At 40.6% G+C, this 21,651-nt stretch overlaps 1 protein-coding gene and 1 pseudogene across 8 annotated transcripts in view; one reads left to right on the forward strand and one right to left on the reverse strand.

Annotated features, from left to right (window-relative positions):
• The window catches only part of KIF9 (kinesin family member 9), a 51,081-nt gene extending 37,857 nt beyond the window's left edge, over nt 1-13,224 (forward strand). For all 8 annotated transcript variants that reach the window (XM_008520292.2, XM_070575582.1, XM_070575585.1 and 5 more), the window contains one exon: nt 12,818-13,224. In XM_008520292.2, the coding sequence (XP_008518514.1) occupies nt 12,818-12,868 (51 nt within the window). In that variant the 3' untranslated portion in view covers nt 12,869-13,224. The remainder of the gene's footprint in view (nt 1-12,817) is intronic.
• A 2,224-nt stretch (nt 13,225-15,448) lies between these two features.
• LOC103551030 (large ribosomal subunit protein P1 pseudogene) lies at nt 15,449-15,936 on the reverse strand (annotated as a pseudogene).
• Nucleotides 15,937-21,651: the final 5,715 nt, after the last annotated feature.

Consider the following 21,651-nt stretch of genomic DNA (forward strand, 5'->3'; position numbering starts at 1 on the left):
CATATTGTTCTGCATCTTGCTTTTTCCACGTAATAGTATATCCATGTTAACCCATGGGAGCTTCTGTGTTCTTTTTCACAGCTGCATAGTAGTACTCCATTGCAAGGATATATCACAGTTTATTTAACTCATCTCATATTGAGGGATATTTAGGAGGTTCCATTTCTTTACTATTAGAAATACTGCTGTGATGGGGCTGGCCTGGTGGTGTAGTGGTTAAGTTCATGTGCTCCACTTCAGCAGCCTGGGGTTCACAGGTTTGTATCCCAGGCATGGACCTATATACCACTCATCAAGCCATGCTGTGGCAGTGTCCCACATACAAAAAAATAGAGGAAGATTGGCATGGGTGTTAGCTCAGGGACAATCTTCCTCAAGCAAAAAGAGGAAGATTGGCAACAAATGTTAGCTCAGGGACAATCTTCCTCACCAAAAAAAAGAGTGTGTTGTAAATATTGCTGTGATAATTAACCTTGTACAAATGTGAATTCACGCATAAGTGAATATGTGTTAATGGTAGATTTGTGGAAGTGAATTTCTTGGTCAAAAGGACATTTGTACTTTTGATGGATAGTGCCAGGAGCTGGACCCATCAGCACTCCCACAGGAGCGTATATGGGATGCTTGTTGCCCAAGCCTCACCATAAGATGTATTATCCCACTATTCATTTTTTTCCAATCTGAAAGGTGAAGAATGGTCTCTCGATGTAGCTTTAATTTGCATTTCTTTTATTATGAGTGAAGTTGAGTTTTTTTTCAAATGTTTCCTTTTCCTGCAAACTGCCTGTTCATATTTTTGCCCATTTTTCTATTGGTTGTTGGTCTTTTACTTACAAATTTGTAGGATCTCTTAAGATATTGGAGAGATTAGCTCTTTATGATATGAGTTGCAAATATTTTTCCCTGTTTGTCATTTGTCTTTTGGCTCTACTTATGTTTTTTTGCAGTTATTTTGTTGATTTTTATGAAATCAAGTGTACCAGTCTTTTCTTTCTTGTCTTCTACATTTTGTGTCATAATTCGAAAGACTTTCTTCTGATTGAGTTCATTCTTTACATTTTTAGTTAAGCTGACACCTTTACTGACCTTGTTGGCTATGAGGAGCTGAAGCCCACTCAAAGAAGCTTGAGTGAAAGGATTTGTTAACACGAATTCTGAAGGTGACATGGACTAGCCTTTCTTACCCTGTGCTGTGCACATGAATCACCAGGGGTCTTGTTAGGTTGCAGATTCAGATGCAGCAGGTCTAGGGTAGAGCCTGAGATCTGCAGTTCTGATAAGTGCTCAGATGATGCCCAGGCTGTTAGTCCAGGACCACACTTTGAGAAGCAGACCACAGAGCTCATCCACAGCAAGCACACCCCAGGCTCCTCTCCCTCCAGGCCTTATTCCCTCCAGACTTGGCCTTAGCTTCTCCCTGAGATCTGCTATTTCCCTATCTGTTCTCCCTACACCACCTCTCAATTTCTAGCCCCAGTCTCAGCCCAGGCTTGCCCTTATTTTCTAGGACTTCCCAGCCTCAGTGTCCAGTATCACCTGACTACTTACTTTATGTCTTTCTGGAGGGAGAGTGTAATTGACTCTTCTTGGGTTAAGTGTACATTCTTGGTCCAATCAGCTATGGCTTGGGGCAGGGTCACCTGCCCACTCCAGCTGCCTGGGCCCACTCCTTTAGGCAGGAGAGAGGATGGCTTTACCCAGGCACCACTTAGCCTTATCTGTGAGCATCAAGCTTTATTAACCCTGGCCCCTGGAGGGAGGCCCAGCTCAGTGGACAGCCTTGCCCCTCTGGAAAGGTTTGCTGGAACCGAACTACTTTGGTTGGGGAAGGAGACCCTGGCCACTCTGCTCCCATGGACCCCATTGCCTCACTCCAAAGAGCTCACTCAGGATTGTTCATGAAAATCTCTCTGTGGGGAGGCAGGGCTCTCCCAGATCATTTGGGAGAGAATGGAGTAGGGGAAAGTAGGCCTAGGCAGCCCAGCTTCAAGATCATTTGACTGTGACTACCATGCAGGGGCTTCCTTCTCCAGCCACAGAGAGACCTGCCCCTGCTGGACTCAGAGGAAGGGGCACATGGTGTGAGGTAGGGGTCCAACTTTACTCCTTTGCTTGTGGATATCCAGTTTTCCCAGCACCAATTGTTGAGAAAGTGATTCTTTCTCCATTAAATTGTCTTGGCACCTTTTGTTGAAATCCAATTGACCATAAATGTGAGGGTTTATTTTTGAACTCTCACTTCTGTTCATTGATCTATATGTATCCTTATGCCAGTACTACACCATCTTGATTACTCTAGATTTGTATTTAGTTTTGAAGTTGCAAAGTATGAATCCTCCAACTTTGTTCTTTTTCAAGATTGTTTTGGCTATTCTGGGTCCCTTGCATTTCCATACAAATTTTAGGACCAGCTTGTCAATTTATGCGAAGAATCCAGCTGAATAGGGGTTGTATTGGATCTATAGATTGCTTTGGGGAGTATCACCATCTTAACAATATTAAGTCTTCAAATCTGTGAACACAGGCTATCTTTCTATTTATTTAAGTCTTAATTTCTTTCAGCGATGTTTCATAGTTTTCAAAGTGTAAGTTTTGTACCTCTTTTATTAAATTTATTTCTAAGTATTTTATTCTTTTTGATGCTATTATGATGGAATTGTTTTCTTAATTTCATTTTTGGATTGTTCATTGCATGTGTATAGAAATACATTTGATTTTTGTGTATTGATGTATTCTGTAGTCTTAAAAAACTCATTTATTAATTTGAATAATTTTTTAGTGGACTCCTTAGGATTTTCTATATACAAGATCATGGCATCTACAAATAGAAATAGTTTTACTTCTTCCTTTCCAATCTGGATACCATTTATATCTTTTTCTTTCCTAATTTCCCTGGCTAGAACCTCCAGTACAGTGTTGAATATAAGAGGTGAAAGTGGACATCCTTGTTTTATCCCTGATCTTAGGGAGAAGGTATTAATTCTTTCACCATTAAATATGATGTCAGCAGTGGGGTTTACTTAGAAAAAAGAACCTTAGAGCAATACTTCTCACCTTGTGCTGTGCGCATGAATCATCAGGCTGTTCGCATGCAGATTCTGATGCAACAGGTCTGAGGCAGAGTCTGAGATCTGCATTTCTAATAAGCTCCCAGATGATGCCCATGCTGCTCAGGCCAGGATTATGCTTTGAGTAGCATACTTTGAAGTTCTTTCTTAAAACCTTCCCTTTATCAGGTTGAAAAAGTTCTCTTCTGTACCTAAGTCATTGAGTATTTTTATCATGAAGGGATATTGGAGCCATTATCTTTTTGAATACTGCCTCCCTTTTCTTCCTTTTCTCTTTTCTAGGATTCTGATGAGATGTGTGTTAGACTTTCTCATTCCGTCCTCTCTGTCTCTTAAAATCTCTGTCATTTCTTCCAGCTCCTCTGCTCCGTCATTTCATACAGCTCCTCAGCTGTACTTTGGATAATTTATTTAGGATTCCTATTCCACTTTGTTAATGCCGTCGTGATTAATGCCGTCGTGAGCTCTGTCTAAAAATTCTACTTGGTTCTCCTTCAAATATGTTTGGTCATTTTTTATAAACTCTTGTTTCATGCTCTTTTTACATCTTTGAGATATACTTTACATATGATACATTCACCCAATTAAAGTGTACAAATCAGTGAGTTTTAGTATATTCCACATCCTCTCCAACATTTGTGATTTTTTTGTCTTGGTAATTGTAGCCATTCTAACAGATGTAAGATGATGTCTCATTGTAGTTTTGATTTGCATTTCCCTAATAAGTAGTGAAGTTGATCATCTTTTCCTGTGCCCGTTGGCTATCTGTATATCTTGTTTTGAAAAATGTCTGTTCATATCCTCTGCCTATTTTTTGATTGAGTTGTTTGGTTTTTTGTTGTTGAGTTTTATGAGTTCTTTATATATTTGAGAGATTAACCCCTTGTCAGATAGATGATTTGCAAGTATTTTCTTCCGTTGGTTGGTTGTCTTCTCATTTTTTTCCTGGTTTCCGTTGCCTTGCAGAAGCTCGTTAATCTGATATAGCCCCATTTGTTTATTTTTTCTTTTGTTTCCCTTGCCTGAGTAGACATGATATTTGAAAAGATGCTTCTAAGACCGATGTCGAAGAGTGTACTACCTATATTTTCTTCTAGGAGTGTTATGGTTTCACATCCTACTGTCAAGACTTTAATCTATTTTGAGTTAATTTTTGTGTATGGTGTAAGATAATGGCTTACTTTCATTTTCTTGCATGTGGCTGTCCAGTTTTCCCAACACCATTTATTGAAGAGACTTACCTTTCTCCATTGTATTTCTTGGCTCCTTTGTTGAAGATTAGCTGTCTGTAGATGTGTGGTTTTATTTCTGGGCTTTCAGTTCTGTTCCATTGATTTGTGTGTGTGTTTCTGTGCCAGTACCATGCTGTTTTGATTACTATAGCTTTGTAGTATATTTTGAAGTCAGGGATTGTGATGCCTCCAGCTTTTTTCTTTTTTCTCAGAATTGCTTTAGCTACTTGGGGCCTTTTGTTGCCCCATATGTATTTTAGGATTCCATGTTCTATTTCTGTGAGGAATGTCATTGGGATTCTGATTGGGATTGCATTGAATATGTAGATTCTTTAGGTAATATGAGCATTTTAACTATGTTTATTCTTCCAATCCACGAGCATGGAATATCTTTCCATTTCTTTCTGTCGTCATCGATTTCTTTCAATAATGTCTTACAGTTTTCATTGTATGAGTCTTTCACTTTCTTGGTTAAATTTATTCCTAGACATTTTATTCCTTTTGTTGCAAGTGTAAATTGGATTGTATTCTTGAGTTCTCTCTCTGTTAGTTCATTATTAGAGTGTAGAAACGCAACTGATTTTTGTAAGTTGGTTTTGTGCCCTGCAACTTTGCTGTAGTAGTTGATTATTTCTAACAGTTTTCTGATGGATTCTTTAGGGTTTTCTATATACAGAATTATGTCATCTGCAAACAGCAAGAGTTTCACTTCTCCCTTGCCAATTTAGATACCTTTTATTTCTTTTTCTTGCCTAATTTCTCTGGCCAAACTTCCAGTACTATGTTGAATAAGAATGGTGAGAGTGGACACCCTTGTCTTGTTCCTGTTCTCAGAGGGATGGCATTCAGTTTTTCACCATTGGGTATGGTGTTGGTTGTGGGTTTGTCATATATTGCCTTCATTACATTGAGGTACTTTCCTTCTATATCCATTTTATTGAGAGTTTTTATCATAAATGGATGTTGGATCTTGTCAAATGCTTTCTCTGCATCTAGTGAGATACTTATGTGGTTTTTACACCTCATTTTGTTAATTTGGTCTATTACATTCATTCATTTGAGGATGTTGAACCATCCCTGCATCCCTGTTATAAATCCTAGCTGATCATGGTGTATGATCCTTTCAATGTATTGCTGTATCCAGTTTGCCAATGTTTTGTTGAGAATTTTTGCATTTATGTTCATCAGCTACATTGACCTGTAATTTTCCTTCTTTGTGTTGTCCTTGTCTAGCTTAGAGATCAGGGTGATGTTGGCCTCATAGAACGAATTAGGAAGTGTTCCATCTTCATCAATTTTTTGGAATAATTTGAGAAGGATAGGTGTTAAATCTTCTTTGAATGTTTGGTAGAAAAGTCCTGGACTTTTATTTTGGGGGAGTTTTGTTTTTTTGTTTTTGTGTGTGAGGAAGATTGTCCCTGAGCTAACATCTATAGCCTATCTTCCTCTTTTTGCTTGAGGAAGAGTGGCCCTGAGCTAACATCTATGCCAATCTTCCTCTATTTTTTGTATGTGGGATGCCACCACAGCATGGCTTAATGAGTAGTGTGTAGGTCTGTGCCCAGGATCCAAACCTGCAAACACTGGGCCACTGAAGCAGAGCGTGTGTGAACTTAACCACTACACCATCAGGCCAGCCCCTTGGGGAGGTTTTTGATGACTGTCTCAATCTCTTTACTTGTGATTGGTCTAATTCAGATTCTCTATTTCTTCTTGATTCAGTTTTAGGAGGTTGTATGAATCTAAGAATTTACCCATTTCTTCTAGATTGTCCATTTTTTTGGCATATAGTTTTTAATAGTATTCTTTTATAATCCTTTGTATTTCTGTGGTATCCATTGTAATTTCTCCTTTTTCTAATTTTATCTATTGGAGGGTTCTCTCCTTTTTTTTTTAGTGAATCTGGCTAAGGGTTTGTCAATTTTGTTTATCTTCTCAAAGAACCAGCTCTTCGTTTCATTGATCCTATCTACTGTTTTTTTTTGTTGTTGTTCCAATTTCATTTATTTCTGCTCTAATTTTTATTATTTCCCTCCTTCTGCTGACTTTGGGCTTTGTCTGTTCTTCTTTTTCTAGTTCTGTTAGATGCAGTTTAAGATTACTTACTTAAGATTTGTCTTGTTTGTTAAGATGGGCCTATATTGCTATGAATTTCCCTCTTAGGACCACTTTTGCTGCATCCCATATGAATTTGTATGATGTATTTTCATTTTCAGTTGTCTCCAGATAGTTTTTAATTTCTCCTTTAATTTCTTCAATGATTCATTGGTTGTTCAGAAGCATGTTGTTTAGTCTTCACATATTTGTCCTTTTCCCAGCTTTTTTATTGTAGTTTATTTCTAGTTTCATGGCATTATAGTTGGAAAAGATGCTTGATATGATTTAAATCTTCTTAAATTTATTCAAGCTTGCCTTGTTTCCCAACATATGGTCTATCTTTGAGGGTGATCCATGTGCACTTGAGAAGAATATGTATTCTGTTGCTTTTGTATGGAGTGTTCTATATATATATATAGACCATATATATATCTGGTCTAGTTTTTCATTTAATTCCATTATTTCTTTGTTGAATTTCTGTCTGGATGATCTATCTATTGATGTAAGTGGGGTGTTAAGGTCCCCTACTATTGTTGTTTTGCTGTTAATTTCTCCTTTTAGGTCTGTAAATAGTTATTTTATGTACTTTGACACTCCTGTGTTAGGTGCATATGTATTTATAAGTGTTATGTCCTCTTGGTGGAGTGTCCCTTTAATCATTATATACTGCCCCTCTTTATCTCTCATTGTCCCTTTCATCTTAAAGTCTACTTTATCTGATATAAGTATAGCAACACCTGCTTTCTTTTCCATTAGCTTGGAGTATCATTTTCCATCCCTTCATTCTAAGCCTGTGTTTGTCTTTACAGCTGAGATGTGTTTCCTGGTAGCAGCATATTCTGGGGTCTTGTTTTTTAATCCACTCAGCCACTCTGTGTCTTTTGGTTGGAGAATTCAATTCATTTACGTTTACAGTGATTATTGATACATGAGGGCTTAGTAGTGCCATGTTATCACTTGTTTTCTGGTTGTTCTGTATTTCTCTTGTTTTTCGTCCTATGTATTTCCAACTGCCGATTCAGTTTGGTGGTTTGCTATGATGGATTTCTCAGTTTTCTCGTTATTAATCATTTGTGTCTCTGTTTTGATTTTTTGTTTAGTAGTTATCATGAAGTCTGTATAAAGATCTCGTAGATGAGACAGACCATTTTCTGATAGCCTCTTGTGACCTTAGCCTGAGCAGTTTCCATCCCTCTCCTCTTCCCCATCTAAGTCATTGTTGTCACAACTTATTCTGTTTTGTGTTGTGAGTTTGTGATTAAAGTGAAGTGACTATAGTTATTTTTAATGCTTTCCTTCCCATTTATCTTTACTGTTATAATTGAGTGTTTGCTAACCTGTTCTGATAGAGAGCTGCCGTTTTCTGATTTTGTCTAGTTATCTCCTTGCTCAAGGCTTTGAAAACCCTTTTTTTTTTTCAGATATGAGCGCATTCTTGATCGTTTCTTGTAGGGGGAACATTGTGGCAATGAACTCTCTCAGCTTTTGTTTACCTGGGAAAGTTTTTTTGTATAATGTTGGGGTTTTTTTGTTTTTACTTATTTATCTATTTTTGAGGAAGATTAGCCCTGAGCTAACACTGCTGCCAACCCTCCTCTTTTTTGCTGAGGAAGACTGGCCCTGAGCTAACATTCGTGCCCATCTTCCTCTACTTTATACGTGGGACACCTGCCATGCATGGCTTGCCAAGAGGTGCGTAGGTCCTCACCTGGGATCTGCACTGGCGAACCCCAGGCCACAAAAGTGGAACATGTGAACTTAACCACTGTGCCACTGGGCCAGCCCCTATCTGGGAAAGTTTTTATTTCTCCATCGTATCTGAAGCATAGTTTCACTGGATAGAATATTCTCCGTTCAAAGTTTTTGTATTTCAGTATTTGAATATTTCAGTCCACTGTCTCCTAGCCTGTAAGATTTTTGCTGAGAATTTCACTGAAAGCCTGATAGGGGTTCCTTTGTAGGTTATTTTCTTCTGTCTTGCTGCCCTTAATATTTTTTCCTTGTCATTGACTTTTGCCAGTTTTACTAATATATTCCTTGGAGAAGGTTTTTTTACATTGGTGTAAGTAGGAGTTCTCTTAGCTTCATTTATGTGTTTGGTAAGTTCAAGTCCAAGTTTGGTAAGTTCTCAGCTATTCTTTCTTTCTTTTTTTTTTTTTTAAAAAATCAGCACCTGAGCTAACAACTGTTGCCAATCTTCTTTTTTTTTTTTTTCTGCTTTTTCTCCCAAAATCCCCCCAGCACATAGCTGTATAATTTAGTTGTGGGTCCTTCTAGTTGTGGCATGTGGGATGCTGCCTCAACATGGCCTTGTGAGTGGTGCCATGTCTGTGCCCAGGATCCAAACCAGAGAAACCCTGAGCCGCCTAAGCAGAGTGCACAAACTTAACCACTCATCCATGGGGCCAGCCCATCAGCTCTTATTTCTTTGAAGAAGCTCTCTGCTCCATTCTCCCTCTCCTCTACCTCTAGAATACCCATAATCCTTATGTTGCATTTCCTGATTGAGTCAGATATTTCTTGGAGAATTTCTTCATTTATTTTTAGTGTTAGTTCTCTCTCTACTTCTTCACCTGAAACATGTCTATATTTCTGTCCTCTAAATTACTAATTCTGTCCTCCATAATATCAGCTCTGTTTTTTAAGGATTCCAAATTTTAAAAAATCTCATCCATTGTGTTCTTCATCTCCAACATTTCTGATTGGGTTTTTTGTTTGGTTGTTTCAATTTATTTTGTGAAGAATTCCCTCTGCTCATTAATTTTATTCCTGAATTCATTGAACTGTTTTTCTGAGTTTTCTTGTAACTTGTTGAGCTTCTTTATGATAACTATTTTGAATTCTCTGTCATTTACACTGTAAATTTCTGCGACTTCAGGATTGGTTTCTGGTTACTTGTCATTTTCCTTCTGGTCTGGAGAGTTAATATATTTCTTCATGTTGTTTGATGGGGTGGACTTTTGCCATTGCATAGTGGTAGTATCTGGTTGAGGATTCCACCTGTCACCACTGAGGAGGCAGGGGCTGTGTTTGCTGAGCCTGCCACACCCCCTGGCAATTGTACCAGTCTGTTGGAAGCTGTGCTGATATGGCTTTCTGTGTCTGGCTGCTGCTGCTTTACACACATAGGCACAGGTGCTTTAGCAGAGATCCCCTGCTCTGGCTGACCAGAGCTGATGTGCCAGGTGGGATGAGGGGAGAGGGGACACCTTCTTTTACACCCACATTCCCATTCTGCATTCACTGGCTCCCTGCTTGGGCTGATCAGCTTGGGAGGGTGCCCTTGGGGTTGCTTACCTGCCTTGCTGTGGAGCATTCCCACAGGCTGGGAGGCAACTCCAAGAGTGAAGGTGTTCTCATGGAGGGCTGCCTTTTCTCCCTTCTCCTCTCAGAGTTGTGCACTGACTGCCACTTGGGATCCTGCACCTTAGATTGCTGCTGCTGGGGAGGGAGAGGAGATCTGCATACCTCCTTCCACTGCCTCCCCGGGGGTCCAGCACTACCACCTTCAGATGTATGGCTGTGTGGATCTCTCAGACATCTATTGTGTTGTGTGGATGTCCTCTGTTGATTTATGAATGTCCATTTTGTTGTATGTTAGGGGGGAGAGACTAAGAGAAGAGCTCACTCTGCCATGATGCTGATGTCACTTCTCTCTTCCTCTTTTTATAAGGGCACTAATCCCATCATGAGAGCTCCACCCTCATGACTTCATCTACACCTAATTACCTCCCAAAGGTCCCACCTCTAAATACCATCACATTGAGGATCAAGGCTTCACCATAAGTGTTTCAGGGGAACACAAACATTCAGTACATAATAGGAGGCACTTGATCTTGCTTTGTTCATTATTGATGAGGTTAATTTTCCTCAGTTGGTTAAGGTCATCCTGCATTTTGAATAAGAGGACCAAAGGTCTTTGGTTTTGGAGAAAGACCTTCAAAAATCTTATTGCTTATTGTAAGTTATTTTAAACTTGCTTCAACTGGCATAAATTACTTCAAGATCATAAAACACGTAAACCAAAATGATTTGCATGGTTAGTACCATGAATTTCTCTCTTTATATTCCAGATAAACCTTGCATTTTCTTTATTTACTTTCAAAGTCTCAGATAAACATTTCAATTATAAATCATTCAACAGAGAAATCTTGCATTTCTGCAAGTCTATATTATATTCTCCTGCCATCCCTCAATCTCTGGAAGAGCTCTCTGCATTGAACATTTTTTATGTTTAAGACATGCCCATGAACAAACTTTTTATGCAGATGTTGCATTTGAACCATTCTATCTTCTATTCATTTAAACCTTTCATATACATTTTTATATATGAAATATATTGGATCAGATTTTTCAAGGCCAAATGTTTCCCATTTTATTGAATCTCCCTCATAGTGGCTTTTATCCATGTGTGTGTATGTGTGTTTAAATCATAAGTTCGTATTTGATTAACCTTAAGCTCTAAGAGTTCTGAGTGCATAAGCTGCAATTAGTTTCCTCCTGAAAAGGTTTTCGCTTGCTTTTGTGGTTAGCCGCAGGACATTACCAATGCAGGAACATTTTAAACTCCTTCAAGAATTCCAACTTGGTAAGGGATTAATATCCAGGATATATAGAGAACTCCTAAAACTCAACACCCAAGAAACAAAACTCTGTTCAAAAATGGGCAAAAGATTTGAATAGACATTTCTCCAAAGAATATATACAAATGGACAATAAGCACAGGAAAAGATGTTCAACATTACAGGTCATTAGAGAAATGCAAATCAAAACTATAGTGAGATACCAACTTACATCCATTAGGATGGCTGCTGTCAAAAAAACAGAAAATAACAAGTGTTGACAAGGATGTAGAACAATTGGAAACTTTATGTGCTGTTGGTAGGATTGTAAAATGGTACCACCACTAAGTGAAATAAGCCTGTCACAAAAAGACAAATACTATATGATTCCACTTACATGAGATGCTTAGAGTAGTCAAAATCATACAGACAGGAAATAGAATGGTGATTGGCAGGGTCTGGGTGAATGGGGAGTTATTGTTTAATGGGTATGGAGTTTCAGTTTGGGATGTTGAAAAGAGTTATGGAGATGGATGGTGGTGATGGTTGTGCAACATTATGAGTGTATTTAATACCACTGAACTGTACACTTAAAATGGGTAAGATGGTAAATTTTATGTTATATGTATTTTACCACATTAAAAAAATTGAAAAAAAATGGTACAGTTGCTGTGGAAAACAGTATGGTGGTTTCTCAAAAAATTAAAAATAGAATTACCATATGATCCAGCAATTCTACTTCTGTGTATGTGCCCCAAAGAATTGAAAGCAGGGTCCCAAAGAGATGTTTGTACACCCATGTTCCTAGCAGTATTATTCATGATAGCTAAAATGTGGAAGCAACCCAAGTGTCCGTCAATAGATGAATGGATAAGCAAAAGGTATAAATGTACAACAGGATATTATTCAGCCTCAAAAAGGGAGGAAATTCTGACACATGCTACAACAAGGAGGAATCTTGAGGTCATTATATTAAATGAAATCAGCCACTCATACACACACGAAAACAAATACTATATGATTCCACTTATATGAGGTACTTAGAGTAGTCAAAATCTTAGACAGAAAATAGGATGGTGGTTGTCAGGGGCTGGAGTGTGGGGGAATGAGGAGTTATTGTTTAGTGGGTATAGAGTTTCAGTTTTACCAATGAAAAGAGTTATGGAGATGGATGGTGGTGATGATTATACAACATTATGAATATATTTAATATCACTGAAATGTACATGTAAAAATAGTTAAGATGGTAAATTTTATATTATGTGTATTTTACTACAGTAAAAAAATTGGGGGAAGAAAGCCCCCAGCTTAATGTGGGAGCGTCAATTTCAGTTCCCCCATCATGTGGGAAATCTAGGATTCATCTCCACATTCCAAGTTGGTTTTAGCATTTGCTACTTTACTGCCTGCTGTTTCTGTTTCAGCTCACTTTTTCCATCTGCTTTCTGAGAGCCTAGTCATGCATTAAATGGGTAGAGTTCATGAACATCTAGTTGATTTGCAGAGGCAGGGCCCTTCGGAGTAACATGGGCCCCCACCCCTCTGGAGATTCTTTTCTTTTTGAACCTGATTCTTGTCAGAAACTTTCAAGTAGACCCTTGAAATATGAATGTCTCCTTTTAAAATGACTGCCATACCATTGTAAAACAGTTTTACACACTTTCTTTAGGATGAAAGAATGAAAGGGATTGATTGAAACATTATTTCTCATAGAAGTGGAGCTAGTCAAAGGGAATCCTTGTCCCAAAACTGAGATGTTTGCAGAAAGAATGATGGGATGGATGTAAGTGGCATGGCTTCTGAGTCTCTGTTAAGTCCGTACCTCCTAATCAATTCTTGTTTTCTCTTCTATGTCAAGCACAAATATTTGAAAACCATGATGGGTCTCCAGCAGACACAGAGAAAATAAAGACTCATTGCCAGTGCCTTGAAGGACAAGACCCCCAGCAACTCCTGCCTGCTCTAGTGGAGCTGCTAAACCACCTGCTCAGAGCTCCAACCACTCTGCTCCAAGGCTGGGGCCCAGCCCAGAACACACAATGACCTGCCTGCCGGGAGGAACGTCCTTCAAAGGACACCCTTGCTTATCTTCTCAGAATACTTTTGGTTTCAGTTTACTGGCTTTGGTGCAGGGATAGGATAAAATCACTTTCTAGTCTGGACTTTTAGTGCTCATCCAAGAACTTTATTTCCTGTCTGTGAGGATGTCTTCCCTGTGTACAGGTGGGGTCAGAATTGAGTCCCCAGTAAAAAAGTGAATAAGTAGCTCAGCCAGGCTCCTCCTGGCAGGCCTTTGTCCCACTTGTCAGCTTCTTTCCTTTCCTGAATGGACATCCTTGGGGTGAGCTGGGTCTGAGGAACCCTGGTTTTCACAGCTCCCTCAGACTGTAGGTCCTCTCAGGGCATCCTCTCTGTGTTCCTGAGCCAGTGAAGGCAAGAGGCCCTCATTCCTTAGTAACCAGGAGAGGATTGGGTCTCGGTTTAAATGGCTGAAAGGCCACCATTCTTTTTTTTTTCATCTTGAAGTAAGAAGAGGCTTCAGATGAGAGCAGTCCTACCATGAAGTTTGCAGCAAGAGCCCCACAGTGTGAGGCTGTCTGGCAAGGAGATTGCAGAACCTGCACCAGAAGGAAGGTTGAACTAAATGACATCCGCCAGTGAAAGACCCTGTGATTCTGTTCTTCAGTCCATCAGTGAGCAGATGGATAGTTTTGTTGAAGAGACAAAGGAGGCTTCTCTTAAGGTCTCTGCTGTCTCTGCTGTCCAGACCCTTTCTCTTTCATGGACTGATACATGATGTCCTGACACAGCTTTTAGGGACTCCTGCTACACCAAGGTTTCCTAGGGCAGCTTTGAAGTCCCCCGACTTCACTCCCCTAGGTGACATACACAGGGACTGTCACTGACCAGCACTAATGGTGTGCACACAGCTGTGTTGTGAGTCCTCATGTTTCCTTTGGTTGTGGCCAAACAGGCAGGTCTGCCCAGGCTCTGCTGCTCACCTTGCCAGCTATTGCAGGGCTTAGGCAGAGAGTTCTGATTCTTTCTTTTCTTGGCTGTGCCTCCCTTACTGGGACTTTTTTGGGGTTCCTGGGTCTTTGGGGCATCTCAGGAAATAGGACATAACCAACAGAGGGTGCATCATCTTGTTGGGGCCAGGGGAAGCAGCCATTTGTGGCATTATCAATCCCCTTTCCCTTCATTCCCCATCACTGGCTAGAATGGCATGTGGCATTCTGGACATCCTTCCATAGAATTTCTGGACAGCCAGTCTTGAGGCCTGCTGGTTGGGGCAAGCTGGGCCTCTCTTGTGGTGGTTGGTCACTCTAGCTCATTCATCACCACATAGGCCTCTCTGGTCAGTTCTGGCACAAACTGAAACAAGTAATCATCAGGGTGGAGAAAGCCACAGGAATAAGCCAGGATGGTGCTCGGTAGATCACTGTCCACACAAATTCCTCACAGGAGCAGATGCTTCCAACATGACAGGGAGCTAGGGGGCATCATGTCCAGTCAGGTAAGCCTGTTCTAGAAAATAGTTCCTGCTGAGCTAATCTGACCATCAAAATCACCCCTGAAGGGACTTCCAATTCCATCAATGTGACAGATAAAATAACCTGAAAACACTCATACTGCAAACAGAGATGCTGGCTGAAGTATGACAGTCCTTTAAATGCAAGGCTAAATTAGCAGGAAAGAAGAGGAACTGCCAGGAGCTAGAGAACTGAAAACCAGAGTGGTCCGTGTGTGAAGTGGCTGTGGCAGCTAGAGATGGGTAGAAGGTGTGTGAGTAGATTGCTTCTCTTGAGCGTTAATGTCCACATAAGTATGAGAGATAAGACTTTGGCCCACTCCCTATAAGAAGTTGGAAATGGGACCCCCTGCATAAAACTGGCACCCTGACACCCTGAAGGCTTCATCCTTGATGAAGAGGTGAGCTGGAAAAAGTTCCCCCACTGGCATGGAGAAATAACAAGGAAACTTTCCCAGAGATAAGAGGGAACAGGTCCTGTGAGAATTTGCAACCACGCACAGGATTGAGATGCAAATTTATACTGTGTGGTCCAGGAACCAAAAGGCTGAGAAATTAGCATAAAAATCACCCCAAGTCTGTAGAACCAAATAAAAAAATCTACATACTGTTTACCTAGCTACACAGCATTCCCACAAAGCCCTAGTAAACATGAGCTCCAAAGATTAAAACACACACACGTGTGTGCATGTGCACATGCGTGCACAAAAACAACTTATCATGTGGAGGTACAATGAAAGCAGGATCAGACTTATAAGAGCTTCAGATAACAAATTACTCGATAAAGATTGTACTGTATATATATGTTTTACATAAAGACAAAAGTAGGAATCAAAAATATGATAAAGGCTATCAAAATAGATCACAGATTTTTTTAAAAGCAGAGTCTCTAGGAATGAAAAAAATGTATTTCTTTTTTTGAGAATTCAGCTTTTTATTGAACATGTTACAAGAGGTTTAGTCAAAAAGACCAAAGCCCATGTCATCATCAGACTCCTCAATTCTTCTTTCTTGGCTTCCACTTTCTTCTCCTCAGCTGGGGCAGCAGTGGTGGAGGGGGCAGGACCTCCTGCTGGTCCAGCACCAGCTCCTGTGGCGGGTCCACCAGCTCCTACACTGCATATGAGGCTGCTGATGGTGACATTGGCCAGGGCCTTTGCGAACAAGCCTGGCCAGAAAGGTTCAACATTTACACCAGCTGCTTTAATGAGAGCGTTGATTTTATCCTCCATGACCATCACCTGATCGTCCATCAGCAGGATGAGGGCCGGGTAGATGCAGGCAAGCTCCAACTCAGAGGCCATGGTGCTAGTGCTGCCGGGTACGGTGCTAGTCGCTGGGTGAAGTGAGGCCCTCACCCCAGTGCAGCCTTAGCTTCCTCGGAAGGACCAAGCACCTTAGCAGCAGCTGAGGAAAGCAAGAAAATGTATTTCTAAAAGTTCAAACGACAGACTAGAAACAGTGAGAGAGAGAGAATGACCTGGATGTTGGATCTGAAAAAATTGCCTGGAATTTTAGCATAGAGTGATGAAGAGGAGAAAATCCGAAAGCATGGATAAGAGACATGGTGGGCAGATTGAGAAGATCGAGTATACGTCTAATCACAGATCCAGAGGAGATAATAGGGAAATCACTCTTGGTAATCTCATCCAGTCTCATGGCTTTAAACATCATCTGTATGCCAACTTTCAGTTTTATCCATCTAGCCTGGACTGCTCTCTTGAGCTCCAAACCTGTATAGCCAACTGCTAACCTGGCATCTCCACTTGAATGTCTTTTAAGACTCCTACAAATCAACATGTTTAAAACTAAGTGCCTAATTGCCCCCCAAATATGCTCCATCCACAGCCTCCTTTATCTCGGCCCAATTGCTCAGGCTAAAGTCCTTAGTTTGTACTTCACTCCTCTCTTCCTCTCATGTCCCACAGCAAACCTGTCAAGAAATTTAGCAGACGTTGCCTTCCTACTACATTAATAATCTGACCATTTCTCACCACTTCTATTGTCTCTACCCTGATCTAAGCCACTATCATCTCTTGCCTGGATGTTGCGATAGCTTCCTAACTGTGTCCTTGCTTCCTCCCTTGCTTTCATATAGTCAGTCTATTTCCTGAACGGCAGCCTCGTCGATCCTTTTCAAATATGTTAGATCACATCACACCTCTTCTCAAACTCTTAATGGCTCCTGTTTCTCTCAGAGTGAAACCCAAGTCCTTAAAACAGCTCACAAGACCCTACACGATCTTGCCTCCTGAGACTTTACTTTCGTCTCCTGTCCCTTGGGCACTCTGTTCTGGCCACATGGGCCTCCTTACTGTTCTGGCACTGGCTGATCCCTCTCCTGAATTATTCTTCCCCCAGATGTCCACGTGGCTCACTCCCTCACTTCCTTCGAGTCTTGGCTTAAATGTTATTTTCAGTAGCAGAGGCTGTGGTACCTGATCGTAGTCCCTTGTACTTGCCATTCCTGCTAATGGCTTCCTACTGAAAGCACCTGCAACCTTCTACATACAGCCTTTCTCAGCCATAGGTAGTGATCTGCTGCTGAGTGGGCCCAAATGCCAGAGAGTTAGCACCTTTAGGAGCAACCCTCAGCCAATGAGTCAGTGGATGAGTACCCCAACCTTCTCTCCCTTGGGTGGGGCAACCCTGAAGCATGTTCTCGACTATTTCTGTTGACTTCCCAATATAAAATACACTCACATATACAAAAATGGAACAAAAAAAAAGTTGCTATATTAAGTTAGTGGGATCGTCAATGAAATAATATTCTAAAATATTTAAAGTTGCTTTAATAATGCTATATAAGTTTTAGTAACACATATTATAAAAGTATAATGAAAAAGATAAGATTGAACCAATATAGCACCCAAGATTTCTTTCTAAAATTCTGAGATTCCAGGTAGGACAAAGAGCTCCAGATAATCCTGCCTGTCTTCCGTGATCTTTAATCTGAAGGGCTCAGACAGCTCTGTTGCTATTTCCTCTGGCATTGCATGGAGGTTTGAATCCATTTGCCCCACCAACAGCTGGGCCCAGGGAGTCTCACTCTGAACTTGACTGTTGATCAGTGGGTTGCAGTTTTCTGAGGTGATACGACATAGGGATAGAGCATGGATGTTGGACCGAGACATCTGAGTTTAAATCAGGCCTCCATATCTTACTGGCATTGGACCTTGGGCAAGTTGTCCAAAGTCCCTGCATTCCTTTCCTTATGTGTAAAATGATAGTAATCCTGGGGCTCTGTGAAATGAAGGAATCAATGTATATCTAGTTCAAAGCAGGGCCTCAACCAACTGAAACTTCCATGACAGTAACAATAAGTATAATAATACTAAAGATAGGAATGTGCCCAGCATTACTTCTGATGGATGGTGAGCAGACACATACACCAACCAATGTTAGTCTCCCTTTCCACTCTCCAAAATGGATTTTGCATTTGAAAAAGAAGTGATAGACTGGCATTATCTTTCTCCAATTAATCCTGACTGTGATGGCTTTTTAAGACCAAACCAAAAGTTAACAGTAGATGTAGCTGCTAAAAATATACCCAGTGCCATCCTGGGCTGTGCTACTGGAGGTTAAGTGTCTTGGGTCAGGGCAGTCATACTTCCACTGTACACCACATCTGCCGGGCTATACTTGGAACTTCATGTCAAGGGCTAGAAGCCATGCTTTAAGTGGACAGACTCCCTGGGGAGGGTGACTGGCATCACGAGAGGCTCTGAAACCTCTGTCAGGCAAGGAATAATTACAGAAACTAGTGGCATTCAATCTGAGAAGAGAAGTCCAAAGGGGGCAGATTTCTGTCATGTTGGGAAGAAAAAATGGGCCGAGAGTTTTCCAACCCTGGGATGGATGGTCTTGGTGCAAACTGGGTTCCCAGTCGCTGGAGGATGCAATCAGTGTCTGGGCAGCCCCAGTCAAGGTCCATGTGAGAGAAATCCTCAAACCAGGAATAAAGTCTTGAAGGCCTCTCGGTTCCTTCTAAATCTAAATTCTGTGATTCTATAAAAGCAATTGTGGAAAAGTTATTTAATATATCAGTTGAAAATTACATCATATACATAGATATTCACACATATATATGAATGAAAAAGACTAAAATGTCAGAGTGGTTGTTTCTAGGACCAGACGTGGTGGCCTAGTGGTTAAGTTCTGTTCACTCCACTTCAGCAGCCTGGGTTCGGTTTCCAAGTGCAGACCTACCCCACTTGTCTGTTAGCATCATGCTGTGACAGTGACAAACATTAAAAAAAAAAAAAAAAGAGGAAGATTGGCAATGAATGTTGGCTCAGGGCTAATCTTCCTCAGCCAAACAACAAAAAAAAACAACAAAGTGGTTTTTGGGTGAGGCTGGATGTGATTTTTTCCCCTTTAAATTATTTATTTTATTTATTTTCTCTATTAAATATGAATTGCTTTTATTAACAAAAGTAACATTTAATTTATAAAGAATATTTTTATTAAGAAAAACAACCTATCTATGAGCAGATGAAAGACATTTCTACCGGCTCAGCTTTCCAACAATAAAGGGAGAGGCGCCCTATTTGTGGAAATCTATCAGCAAAGGCTGGAAGAAAGAAGAGGGAGCCTTGCAGGTATGAAAGAGACTTACCTCGAGGGCCGGCCATGATTGTGTGATTTGATAGCCAAATGGCTTGTAAGAAACTGATTTCTAAACCCAGGTGGGATTTTCCTGCTACAAGCTTCTTGAAGGAGAATCTGCTCTGTCCAGAATAGCTGTAAAAAGCATTAAGAGGCTGAAGTTGACTGGATGTGGAATAGACAAATATTGTTCTTAAATTTGGGAATGATGGCAAGGGCAGAGATGGCAAGGGTGGAAGGATCCTTCTTTGCTATAGGGTTGTGGCCTGGCCTTCTCCTGCAGAAGGGGAGAGGGCCTGAAGGAGGGACCTAGAAAGCTCCCAAAAGGCTGGGAGCATGAAGAATGTGGGCCTGTATGTGGCCAGGTACATGAAACAGGAACACAGCATCTGAGAATCCCATACAAGTCCAGGTGCCACCACTCAGAGTCTGTGACCTTGGGTGCCCTTACTTGTCCGAGGTTCAGTCTCTGCCTCTGTAAAATGGGGGCAGCAGCTATTACAGCCCTCCCCACAACAGGGATGCCAAAAGAATCATGGGAGATAATGTCTATGAAGACTGCAATGTGAAGCCTTCCATAAATATCTGTTATTATTCCTGTTCCCTTAGAATGGCAGAAAGTCCTGTTAGGTAAGAATCTCTTCTGTTTGGGTTAGAGCCATGGAAAAGAAAGAATTGGGAGTTTTGACACCTCGTAAAGCATTAAAAAGTCCCAGAACTGTAGAAGAACAAAGTGGCGGTGGAAGCAGCAGCAGCAATAGTGTCCAATCCAAGAAAGATTTTGGACCTTAAACTTGATGTTACTCAAGCTTGACACGAAACCAAGCTCTGCTAAATCACCAACAGATGACTGGATGTTAGTGAGAGTGACACTGAACGGTACTTAGGTGTTTCCATTTCTTCAAATCTTCCTCTAAGTTTTGTTACCATCTGTTTGAATATTCTAATATCAGCAAAGATGTATAATGAGCTCCTGTTATAGGGCTTGTGGCCTTCTACCAATGCCACTCTTTTGAAAAGCTCCAGAAGTGGAAGATGGATTGAGAGCTCTTCCCTTGGTGGTCAGCAATGCTGTGATCCTCGGGGCCTGTGATTCTAGGTCAGTTCCCCCTGCCACATATACACAAATGAGCTATAAATAAGGCAAACCAAGAATCCAAGGGCAAAGAGGATAAGATTATTACTTCAAACCTTATTTTAAGATTGGACTCTAAATAAACTGAAAAAGAAAAAACATATTATGTACATGTGAAAAAATATTAGCCAGTAAAGAAAAAGGAAGGTGCATTTTTGAGATCTGGCACTGCTGTTCTTATCCTTGGCTGCATATTATAATCATCTAAAGTGCTTTTATAAAAACATGATGCCTAGGCCACATGCTAGACCAATTAAGTCAGAGCCTCTGGGAGCTGGGCATCAGTATTTTTTAAAGCTCCCCAAGTGATTCTAATGTGTACACTGAGTTGAGGTTCTCCTGGTAGAAGGAGACCTGGACATTTATTTGTTTTTCACCTTTGGTATGCTCTTGTTTACCTGATAAATATAGGGATAAATTGTTGATTAATCTTAGTTAGCAACTATTTGATATCACATACTGTCTGGGAAACAAGCACAGAAGCTTCTCTACTGATTAACTTTCCATTCACAAACTTCCATAGTTTCTGATTATAAAAATCTGAATATTCAAGGGTAGTTCCTGGGCACTTGTATGTTTTACATGCTCCATAGGTGATTCTGCTTTGCAGCAAGATTGAGCGACATCATGACAGATGCTCAATGAACATTTAAATAGGTGGGTGTGGGTGAATGGATGGATGGATGGACGGAAGGGTTGGGTGCATGGTGGGGATAGATCAGGGATTCTCAACCTTAGCACTATTGACATTTTAGGTCAGATAATTCTTTGTTGTCAGGGACTGTCCTGTATGTTTTAGAACGTTTAGCACCATCTCTGGCCTTTACCCACTTGATGCCAGTAGTATCTCCCAGTTACAACAGCCAAAATGTCTCCAGACATTTCCAAATGTTCCCTGGGGGCAAAATCGTCCCTGCTTAACAGTCACTGGGGTAGATTAATGAATGGGCAGATGAATGGATGGATGGATGGACAGATGGTTGGATAAAAGGATGGGTGGATGGTTGAGTAAATGGGAGATTGGTGAATGAATGGATGGATGGGTGGTGAGCGGGTAGGTGAGTGGAAGGATTCAAATAGATGGGTGGGTGGAAGGATGAATGAATGAATGAATGCCTCATAAACCTAACTGAATGCCTTTGTTCCTTAGGTTTTTACTCTGAGGACATTCTTTGCTCTTTGTCCATATAATAGCATAGCACAGAGAGTAAATATTTGGCACACAAAGTAGTTGGAAGAATACAGAAGGGCTGAATTTGAAATTTCAGACACTGATATCATTCTCCAAGATAAAACTGAATTCTAAAGTCTAACCTAGGACAAAGAATTGGTAAACGTAGCTGATGTAAAGTAAAATTGGTGATGGCTAAAAGTGTATATGGTAAACTGTTAATGACTGAAAATAGACGAAAGAATC

Source organism: Equus przewalskii, chromosome 15 (assembly GCF_037783145.1).
Source record: "Equus przewalskii isolate Varuska chromosome 15, EquPr2, whole genome shotgun sequence".
NCBI lineage: Eukaryota > Metazoa > Chordata > Mammalia > Perissodactyla > Equidae > Equus > Equus przewalskii.